This window comes from Apteryx rowi, unplaced genomic scaffold (assembly GCF_003343035.1).
Source record: "Apteryx rowi isolate R43461 unplaced genomic scaffold, aptRow1 scaffold_124, whole genome shotgun sequence".
In the NCBI taxonomy this organism is placed as follows: domain Eukaryota; kingdom Metazoa; phylum Chordata; class Aves; order Apterygiformes; family Apterygidae; genus Apteryx; species Apteryx rowi.
The window spans coordinates 1,589,179-1,600,602 of record NW_020447464.1 but is presented as its reverse complement, the minus strand read 5'-3'; the positions used below and the strand labels follow the sequence as shown (position 1 = coordinate 1,600,602).

General features: G+C 42.1%; 1 protein-coding gene across 1 annotated transcript in view; it reads left to right on the top strand.

The window, feature by feature from the left end:
• Window positions 1-307: 307 nt before the first annotated feature.
• Window positions 308-11,424, top strand: part of PRR5L (proline rich 5 like) — a 37,607-nt gene continuing 26,490 nt past the window's right edge. Inside the window, exons 1-3 of the mRNA XM_026055594.1 lie at window positions 308-477; window positions 1,910-1,990; window positions 5,831-5,879. Coding sequence (XP_025911379.1) covers window positions 308-477; window positions 1,910-1,990; window positions 5,831-5,879 — 300 coding nt within the window. The remainder of the gene's footprint in view (window positions 478-1,909; window positions 1,991-5,830; window positions 5,880-11,424) is intronic.

The window sequence follows — 11,424 nt, the reverse complement described above, 5'->3', positions numbered from 1 at the left end:
GAGTGGGCTGCTGTTGAAGAGCTCTTGAAGGGTTGCCCAAATTTTTTGTTTGCGGGATAGGATATTTTTCTGTCTCGCACTCTTCCTTTCTCTTCAGTTCACAGGATTGTTTCAATCCTTTAATTGTTTTGAATGTGAGTCTGTGTTGCAACTTGAAGTGAYGGGGAACTGCTGGTCAGAGACTGACTCTTTGCTTTTGCTGCAGGCTACTGCAGAATTTGAAGACCTATTGATGTCCTTGAGATTGACACTTGGATCTTCAAGAGAAGAGGCTTTCTGACAGCCCTGCTCCAGTCCATCTGACTCTATGACTGGGGGGTTCACCCTGGCTCCATCCTTTGCTCTGCAGTTGTACAAGATGGGTTCGTTCAGAAGGCCCAGACCTCGTTTCATGAGCTCCCCTGTGCTCAGCGACTTGCCACGTTTCCAAGCAACCCGGCAGGCTTTGCAGCTGAGCTCCAACTCTGCGTGGAACAGGTGAGCAGGACCTGTTCACTTGAGCTCTGTCTGTGTGTAACAGCCCCTCGGTAATGACCAGATAAGGTCTGATCTTTGATACCTTGTACCATTTATGGCTAAACTTATCTGTTTATGAGTATGAATGAATTTTTGGCATGCCCAAGCTTTGTCTGTATGGAAGAGCCCCTGCAGAGGTGACATAATTAGACCTAGTAACATTTAGCCTTGTTTTTGGCTAACRTTGTTCAGAGATACTGTCTTGAAATAAACCAGAATTGCTTTATGTTAACAGTTACACTTCTTCAGTACCAGTTAAGGAAAACACGTTGCTAGTAATGTAACAAAGGTTAATTTCTTAATGTATCAGGCATTTGTTTGCATATTGTGAAGCTTTTATCACAATCAAGTTGCTTTGACAACTATGAAGTTTGTGGCTTCTACCAATGTTTCTTATTGATAGTCAAGTCCTGTCTGCAGTACATGTCATGCCACAATGAATACTGGAAAAATGACTTGTAGGATGAAGCGTGAAATATCCTGAGTTGATTTAATGGCTTGTTGCTGCCAAAAGTGGATGTTCGCACCTTTTCTTCTGCTACCTTGCACCAGCCCTGTACTCTGCAGRCTCCTCTCTCTTGCTGACCTAGCTCAGCTTGCTAATGTCACACACAAGTAGCCCAGTAGAAACATCAAAAAAGTTTTGTGCCAGGGTAGTAAACTGAGATCAGTGAAGCATTCGACAAGTACCATAACTGACCCACAGAAGGGAGCACCTTATAGGAGTATGACACCACCTCTTGTTGGCTGCAGCAAGCTTTTACACCTGCTAAGCCATCTTGTGTACTCTCACTTTATAACTTTCTCTGTGCTGGTCAGAAAAGTATTAATTAGAAGATCTTCCAACAGCTGTTACCACATTTTACAAGCATTAACTGGTCTTAAAATTGGGTCTGACTGAAGTGATGCTGGCTACAGAATTTGTTCCAGCATAGCAAGGATCCTGCCAAATACTGCAGGTAGAGAAGTTTGGCTAGTCCTGCTAACATCACTTGATAATGCAATATGATATGTTTGCCAGATAATGCCAAAAATCTATGTCTTCTTTTAGCAACTAGCTCTGCAGGACCTAGCAAAGATCAGCTAAACAGTCACGTTAAAGATACACTCTGTGCAAGTGTGTTCTCTGTGARCAGTGTCCCTATAACAACTTTCCCTTGCTTACTCTAGGCCCAGCTTAACATTGGTTCTGCTTTGTCTCCTGTGAGAGATGTAGGTAAATAAGAGTGATAATTTGCAGGGGAGAAAAAGTGGAAGTATTTAAGTGCAATTAACCTCTCCACCCCATTATAACCACTCAGCTTTTGGCAGCTAGCTCACATTGCTCTCTGTGTTAAATCATCCTGGCAGGTGTTATTTATGGATGCTGTACTGTCTTACTTTTTTTTGACAGTGTTCAAACAGCAGTGATAAATGTGTTCAAAGGGGGAGGCTTGCAGAACAATGAACTTTACACCCTCAATGAAAATATCAGGTAGGTCGCTGAATTGCATGAAAAAGGGATTTTTGTTGCTGGTTGTTTGATGTTTGTTTGTTTTTGTTCCCCTATAGAACAGTAGTTAGAGGACATTGGTGGGAGGAGAATGGGTAGAAGCAAACTTAAGCACAGCTTTGCAGTTTCAAGCTAACTTCCTTCTCTTTTGCCACTAAGTAGGATGAATGGCATGGGACTAAGCTCTTGGATAATGTTTCTCTGACTTACATGGATGTGTAGCTTTGAAAAAGACAGGGTGTGTATTTACTTGAATTGAAAGGATTTTGTCCCCTCCTAGGGAATTTGCCCCTTCTGGCTGACTTTTCACACTTTTATCAGTTATGGCAGTAACATGTCTTTTCTAAAGACAAGCTTCCCAGAATCATGGAGTGTTTAAAAACACAGCAAAAAAAGCATTTCCATAAAAAAAACTTAATCTTCATGTGATGATTGTGGAGCAAGACCTGAAAATATGAACCCTGAAGATTAAAAAACTAGAAGTCTAACAAACAGGTACTAACTGCTGATGGTGATGATTACAAGTATCACCTTTTTTTTTTTTTTWAGCAGGTCTTCTGTTTTTCTGTGGTTTCATTGTGATTATTTGGAAAGTTTGGTTAGCAATAGATAGGACTACGGAGTAGATAAAGAGCAATTTATTCATGCCTTGGTTCCAAGTGGTGCTAAGAGGAGTGTTGACAGAGCTCATGAGGGCAGTTCCTCCTCCATCTCTTTCCCACGAATCCGTATTCATTCATCTTGAATGTCGTCATATAGGTCTCAACTTCCTCTTTTATATGGAACCCTCTGCCCCCAATCCTTGCTGCAGTTTAGCTGTGTGCCAAGTTATGGTTAAAGTTCAAATGGCTATTCAGGTTGAGCACTTAATAAGCAGCAGTCTAAATTACCCCTTTCCCTACTTTCAAAATAAATGCAGCTTGCAGAGTGTGAGACTCTCTCCTACTTGATCTAGGCCCAAAGGTGAAAGTTTTGTAAAATTCCTTTTGAAAGCTGAGTGAGGGCAGGGTCTTGTGCTTCAACAGCATCTTAGTGTACTCAAGTCAGAAGTTCTCAGGTTASATTTCAGTACTTGCAGCAGTCTAATTCTCAGTGAGGTGAAGATTTCTGTATGTGAAAGGAAAAACGAATGTCTTAAGCCTTCGAAAATACCCTGATCCACAACCCTTTCACAGACTTGGAGACTGGATTTGGGTTTTGTCGCTGATCTCTCAGGCTGTGGCTCCCTGCAGTGGCTGCTGCAGCCTGCTTTGCCTCCCCTGTGCAAGCAGGTGCTCCTTCCCACTCTTGCATGGGAGACACTGGGCATTGAGTGTTACTGCATGCTGCCAGAGGTCTCCCATTTCCCCTGTCTTCCTCTTCCTCCTCTGAGGAAGAACTGGCACTCACTGCTAGGCAGCTTTCGGAGTCATATGCTGACTGTCCTGAGCTGCTCTTGCCTCTGATACAGGCAGAGGGAAACATCGCAGAGGGCACTAGAGCACTTTGCTTGTGCTCTCGCTCACATGGGAGGTAATACCAGCTCTTAACAGGCTTGGAGAAAGTTTAGTTGCTGGAGCAGTAAGCTGTGCCTTAGTAGCCATTCTCTCTCTTCTCTGGAGACGGGGAGGCAGTTCGCCAGACAGAGTAGCCTTGCTGACTGGACTTGACCCAGTGGCTGGACCATGCTCTCTTCATGTTGGTTACTGAAATCAATCTAGTCTGTCAAGAACTGAGTGAAGAACAGGAAATTCCTTGTAAAATTTGTAAGCTTTGTGAACAGTTCTCATGGTGGGAAGGGAAATGCGCTCTTCCAGATACAGGCACTCACAAGCAGCACTTGGAAGCACTCACCTTGAAATAAATGATTAATGTTCTACAGGTGCCCTGAGCATTAGTTGCATCTCAAAATGTCATTCCCTAAATAGGCTACTTCAACATTCACGTAGCTCATTAATATCAGTCTGAGGAGCAAAGGACATGCATCTGCATGTATGTATGTACACACATTTGCAGCTTTGCACCTGTGATTCTTGATACAGCTTCCAACAAAATGTCAGTTCTGCATGCACCAGGTAAATGTCTAGCTTGACACTTGGCAAAAGGCCAGACCTGTCAGAAGGCCAGCTTTTGTGTACCATGAGATTGAGCTGGTGCATTTTCCTGCTTTATATTTCTCCATTTAGATCATCTATGGAAGTTAGCAAATGCAGTACCTTAAGCAAATTACAGATTCTTCACAGTGCTTAATTATTTGATGGTGGGAATGCGGAAGAGTTTTAAATTAGGTTAGTAATGACAAGACCAGGAGATGAGCAGGTGGTAACATTTTGCTTTGGATTGCTGCCACAAAGTTTTCATCCTGCTGTGATTTGATACCATCATCTCACTGGATACTTTTTTTTTTTTTTTTTTTTTTTTGCTGCTCTCAAAGTCAGTTGTCGCAGCAAGAGGAAATGTCAGAAATGCCACTGAGAGATGGACTCCCAGGAAGCAGGAGGTGACCTGGCCACAACCAGTGGGAGGCCACTGACATTCTCTCTGGAGTGAAAGCCTTCAGTTGAAAGGGTAGATGGTCTACTCAATAGACCCAAATCCTCCCATGGATATGTGAATTAATTGACCAAAACCCCTCAAGATTCAGCTGAAGCTAGTGGAAATGYTTCTCACAAACAGGCCCCCAAAGACTCATCTAGGTTAGCCATCTCATAAAAGGAGAAATGTGCTATGAGGYGGACAGTGTAAATATAACTGCTATGAGAGAGAACGAATAAAAACATATTTCCATGTGAATGAATGTAGAAGTTTTACAAAATGTTTAGAGAGGAAGGTTGTTGCCAAAATCTACTTTCACCAAAGATTAGAAAAAAAAATGGTGTAGTCTGTTAGCAAGAATGCAGCCTGAGACTTGGATGCGTCCCTGACTCAAATAGCATTTTCAAACACTCATGATTGTACTTCTCCTTGGTGAAAAGCAAAACTCTTAAAGAGCAAAAATGCAATGCTTTGCAGTGGAAAGTATTAGGCAACTTTTAAATTTGAGGCAGAATTACCAGCTCCAGTCACAGTCACTGACAGCTGAAAGTGCAGATGCTCTGAACTTTTTGAGATCTTTTTTAATACTACTTCTAATTTAAATCAGTCCTGATTTTTATATCAGAATTTTGAACTATAAATACATATCAGAGTTGAAAACTTTTAATGTAGCCTGATTTAAAATCAACAGTTTCTAATCAGAAATATTTGTTAAAAGTGGCTTCTGCCTGCATGTATTCAACATGCCTCTTGTTCAATTTCTACAATTGCTTCTTGAAAAACGTGTTTTGTTTTGTTTTGTTTTTTTAATATGATAGTCACGGGGAAGCTACAACTTCTGCTTGCATGTTTACTTCTTTGCTCCTCTCCTTATCCTCCTACCTTCTACTTCAAGAGAAAAGGAAGTATAACATTAGGGAGATACGCTTTTCACAGTGAAATGAAAGGCAGCTTTGTTTAAAGGAAAATTAGAAAAAATGATGAATTTCAAACTAAATAAAGACTTTAAATTCTCTTTCCAGCTCTCTGTGAATTCAGGGGGTCAGTTTTTCTTGCTTGTTCTAGATGTATGGCTTATAAATAGAAGACTTCAGGGAAGTTATTTCATTTCTTCATAATTTGAGTATAGCCTCTGCTGGCATTAGTACAATGTATGCTTAGATGTAAACGAAATTTAGCTGTGGCCAAAATGACACGTTCATATATACTCATGTGTCTTGGGGTTGACTGGTAGTGAAGTGTGGATATGCCTGTAAGAAGTGACCAGCAATGGCTGTTTCTTCATGGATGTGTTCCTTCTGTCTGCAGACGGCTGCTGAAGAGTGAACTTGGATCCTTCATCACAGATTACTTTCAGGTATTACATGATTTGCTTTCTTTCTTTTGAGGTGTGCTCTCTTCAGCATTTTAGTATATAAAAACTTTAGTACCTCTTTTAACTAGCATGTAGCCTACGTGTGTTTCATTTTTGTTTTGCTGCAGAAGGTCGTGGAGGCATTGGATTTTTTTTTTTTACGTGGGCCATGTAGCCTTGGGAGTAATTATATTTAGGGGTGTTTGTGCTAAAATAGTGTTAATCTTAAGTAGTAGCCTGCTAGAGTCAAGAAGRAATTCACTTCATAAACTTTTAAAAAAAAGATGAGGTACATTTTGTAGTTTTTTTCACCCTAATATTCTCCAGTAAATAGAATGCTGGATGAGGTTTTCTGAAACAGGAGCCAGTGAAGGGCAAAGGGGAAGAAGAAAGATAACGTCTTTCTGTTTTGGGGAGGCAGAGAAGGAAGTCCCTATCAGTAGGAAATCAACCTGGTTACAGTTTGCCTTTTGTTCCCATAAATATACTTGTAATCTGTGGAGAAGTGAAAAATGAAGAATTAGGAAAGACATAATCAATCACAAATATGAATAACTGTTATTGCCTTTTACTGATACTGTCTGGATAGACAGAGGTTCAAATGAAACCACATGAAAGGGTGTGTTAGATGATTTTGAGAGAATGCTGCTGGCTTTCAATATTGTAAGTTGTTCACTGTAGTGTTGATTTAAAAAAAGAGAAGAAAACAAGAGGGATTTTTGTGTTGGTTTTATTCCCCTTGAGTAAGAAAGAGAGAGACAGAGAGAGAGAATTTCAGTACTTCCTAAAGTGGCTGACGCTGCTCTCTGCTGTGCCAACAGTTTAGAAGAGGTGAAAAAAAAAAAAAGACTARTGTCGTTTCCTATCAGTATTAGATTACATGACTTAAAAAAATTCCCCACGCTGTGCTATCAAGTGAGAAACAACTCCTTTCCTGGGGGCAGTTATGTTTCAATTCTTCAGCCCTATCTGTGCAAGTCATTTACTGGAAGGAGATGGCTTCTTTTGCTTCAGGGCAGGACGATTCCTAGAACGTGCGTGGAGCCTGTTAACAGCGGGGCAGGGAGACACCCAGCCCGGACTACAGAGTATCTGCCTTATGTGGAAATCCGTTACTGCTCCAGCTAATTTAAAAACAGACAAATGAAACTTTGCAACTAAATGTGCATGACAACTTGAGATTTGGAAGGGCTTCATCAGGTACTCAGATACCCCAGTGACAGGCATGGTATAGGAGTCTGGATAATGTAGAATATTTCCTGAGGCAACTTTCTGCATTTGGAAGACTGAGTAGAGCAGAGAGTTGTGCGTGTTGCTGCGGGATATGAGGTGCTGACRTACGACTGTTATCTGCTTTCGAAAATTCGGTGTGTACTGAAAGAGGCCTGGTTGGGTTCCAGCTCTGAATAAGACACAGCTGCGTTGTGTCACTGGGCAGGATGAGCTGGAGACTCCTGGGGCCTGGATGGCTCAAGGTATTGGGTTTTGGATGTGTTTTTCTCTTCCTCCAGACTGTAAACCTCAACCCTGTCCTAGTCCAGCTGGGGCTAGTGGCATTAGCTGACACTCTTTAGACCTCTCAGCAGGAGAGCTAGTGATTGAAGAGACTGCTTAGGCTGTAGTCTGCTCACTTCTGGAGGCTGGACATCTACAGTGGGAATGCATCCCTATGAGCAAGTACAGGGCATCTGAGCTTGTCCTGGGGGAAGGATTTTATCACCAACACTGTTTTCTGCAAAAGCCAGGACAAAAAATGTGTTCTCTCACCTTAATGACAGGACTGTATTACTTCATTCAAAGGCCATAGTCAGAATGTATGTACTCAGCACTATGCTATTGCAGAGAGAGTAATGGCCTTTGCTTCAGAGAGCTTGCAGTGTAAGGGCAGTCAGTCCTGGATTTGTTTTTCTGTCAGTCTGTCTATTCGCAGTTGTGCAAATATCTCAGCATGTATGTACTAGTTCAGTTGCAGCAGCTGCTTTCCCACTAAAGTCACTGGTCATTGGTCACTAAAATTGAACCTCTGTTTTGTTTTGTTTTTTTTTTGCTGTTAGCAATGTTGAAAGAAGTCACTTGGCATCCATCAGACTTAGCCTGAAGTAAAACTCTTGGTGCTGGCAAGCCATGAGACAAACAGTGTGAGATAAAGGCTATTGTAGGAAATCATCTTTTTTTCCCTGCTGTGAGCTAAGATGCAGACATTTCTGATACTAGATTGACAGCACATGCCAGTGACAAAAGTTACTATTCCTTCCTGAATGTCTTTACTCAAGAGTCCTAGGGCAGTGGAATTGGGAAACAGACTATTTATGTGCCAAAGAAGGGCTGACAAAACTATTTCATTTGTATGTGGGTTCAGTGTCACTGCTGATGCCAGCTGACTTAAGGCTGTATAGCTGCCACCAAAGGCAGCAGAGTTGAATCAGGCTGCTGATTTGACTGAAAAATAACCCTGAAAGAACAAAAAGTTGTCAGTCAGGTCAGCTACCTCATTTGACTTGTGCTCAACACGTGTTGTGCTCATCACCTCTGACATAGGGGAGATGATGGGAGTGGGTCACCAGGGTGGGGAGAAGAGTGGGACTRCATCTTTTGGCAGCAACTTCCTCTTACATCTGTTAAAGCCCATTGAGAAATTGTATCCGGAAAACCAAGTTTACTGTTCCCTTAGACTGCAGTGCACCCTGAAGGATCTGTTCTCAAGAGTAACCAGGCAGCTTTAAATGTCCAGCAGCAATTAGAACAACTGATTGGATCATGTAATATTTGGATGTGATAAATTGACTTAATCATTTTCCATTTCTTATGCCATAGCACTTGTAATAGAAGCCACTGAGATAATTTTTTTTTTTTACATTTTCTATTGTTTTACATTCCTGGCTCTTACCTTATGTTTATTATGCACATACATATATAAATATGTAAATAAATACATATAAATATACCCCCCCCACACACACATGAATTTTTCTAATCACTGAATATTTAAGACTAAAATGGAGCAGAACTTTCATAGTGAGACAAAACTACTTTTTGATTAACTTGAATTACTTACTCACTGGTGATTTTCACCAAAACTCATGGAAATAACCAGTTCTGAGCTACAGAATGAGTAAGTCGCTAAAGAAATCTTTAGCAAACAGATGGTGTCTAGGCAGTCTTCTTCTGCTACCAAATCTTCATCCTGCCAGGGTTACTGAGTCTGTTTTGTATTTGAAAGAGAAATGTAATTCCTGCAAGGGTTTTGGTGGAAACTCAAGTGTCTCATTCTGAAGGAGGTTTGTGTTTACAAATCTGCTGCTTTAGCAACCATATTGGATATACAAGCCATATCCTTGGATCGGAGTCTAAGTGTAAATGCCAGACAGTTGAGACTTGGCATACTCTGTATTTGCTGCAGATGTTTCTTAAAATAATACTCCAGGCTCCAGGTTTTTTGGTATCGTATTTGCCCATGGTCCCATATGCATCTGAACTAGTCTGATAGTTTCCTGATGCTGAAAAGAGATGCCTTGTACCCCCTCCTCTACTCAGTAACCCAGCAGTGAATCATCTGTTTTAACTGCTGGATTAATTTTCTCATGGATTAGTAAACTGGCTCACAATGGGAGGACTGCTATGAATATGGAAGGTGAGTGGTTGGGATTTGGAGGAAAGTGGTATGTTCGGCACTGGGACTTCTTTGGGGCAGCCTAAGATTTTCAGATAAGCTCCCTTCATCTTCATGATTTCTGACCTTCATGGTTGTGAAGAAAATTTTTGAAATATAAAACCAGTAAGCATTGATAAGATGTATTGTCTTTCTGATCCTGCCTGCAGCCTGAAACAAAACATTTGGGAAGGATGAACTGTTTSTTTTCACTCTCTGGGGGCTTGTTAATTCTGAAACTCACAGAGGAAAATGGCAGCGTTAGCTATATTTCACAACTGACCATTTTAGCAGAACTGTCTGGTTTATGTATATTAACTCCAAACTGACTTCTGAAGTACAGAGGCCAAACTCCTTACCCAGGTATTGTAACATCTACCAGCACTCATGGGTTGCAAATGCAGAAACTCTGTTGCAGAGTTAATACCTCACCAGCCTGAAGACCATTGACTACAATGTCAGATTTTGTAGCTGGAGGATGGTGAATTGATTGTATTTGCTTGTTTAATTCAATGAGAGCTTTGATATCTTAAAAACAGAAGTGAAGCTGTTACATAATTTCCAGTTTGTTGCTGTGGAGGATCATAGAAGTCAAGAAGTCTTGACTCATAATCAGGCCCAGCTTTCTGTTTATAGGCAAAACCATATAAACCACAGTCTACGATGAGACCCATGTCACTGGGGTGTCAAGCAAAGTCAAAATGGAAGATTATAATGAATATTTGCAAAAGTAAGCAGTACACTGACAGCACAAGCSCTGACCCAAGCCAAAACGGATTTTCTTTGCCATCCTTTTAGAACTGTCAGAAATGAGCACTGGTGCCCCTCTCTGTGTAAAGAGTCCCTTTTGCCATAGGTTAGCCTCCTGCCTAAGACAGCTGGGGTTTGGGGGCAAACGTGTTCTCGCCCCTCTACTGTGACCATGTAAAGCTTTTTGCCTTAATCACTGCTGCATCCCTTTTCAGCACTCCAGCCTAACCTATGTCTTCATGCTTTTTCTCCTTTGAAAGTCTGCTTTGCAGAGTGTTGCTAACAGCAGAAAAATGTGTGTCTCTCTCCTGCTCAGTCAAACAGAAAACTGGAGTGTGTGACATTTCTTTCATTGGCCCCAGGTCTCTATTTTTGCCTGTTTCATAATGAGGCAAGGAAATGGYTGTTTAGGTATTGAAGTAAGTGTTACTACTTGATAAAGACATCGTCAACTCTTATGTGACAAAGTGCTGTCTCATGCTGGCTGCTAGTGGCTGGAGTAGTTTGGCCACTACAGAAAGGAAAAGAGCTCAGACCTGGGTGATTTGCAGAGCCCAGCCACAGTCTTTCGGGTCGAGCTGGTCTTTATTATTGTAGTGATCTTCCAGTTGGCTGGGAACCCCTGTTCATGCAGGTCTACCAATTATTTCTGCTCATCTGGCCCTTTCTAGCACTGGGCTTTCGTGGAGCAGCTCCAGAGGCTCCACAGCAACTGCCCAGCCTTGTTATCGCGGAGGGGTCCCAGGGCAGCCCAGCTCTGCTCACGTGAGCCTCGTAGAGGGCCTAATCCCCGCTGGCGCTGGCCACGGAAATACCCGCTTTCGGCCTGGTGCACGTCTGCTTTGTAGATGTACGCGAGTCACTTTAAATTGTGGCTGGCTGTTACCACTTAAGACTTGCCGTGAGACTGCGTGCCGTGCTGTCACTAGCCAGGGCTCTCACCTGGGGCTTGTACTCGTCATGGCGAAGCTGCGAGGGCCGGTGGGTCTGGTTTTCCTGTAGCTGCTGCCTGGCTGCAGCGCTGTGGTCTAGGCCCCAGCAGCACTGCCTGCTCGGTTAGGCTCACCAGTCTGCTCTCCTTTCTACTCTCACTGCAGCACTTTCCCTCTTTAAGTGGGATTTCTTTCTTATTTATGTTTTGAACAAGGC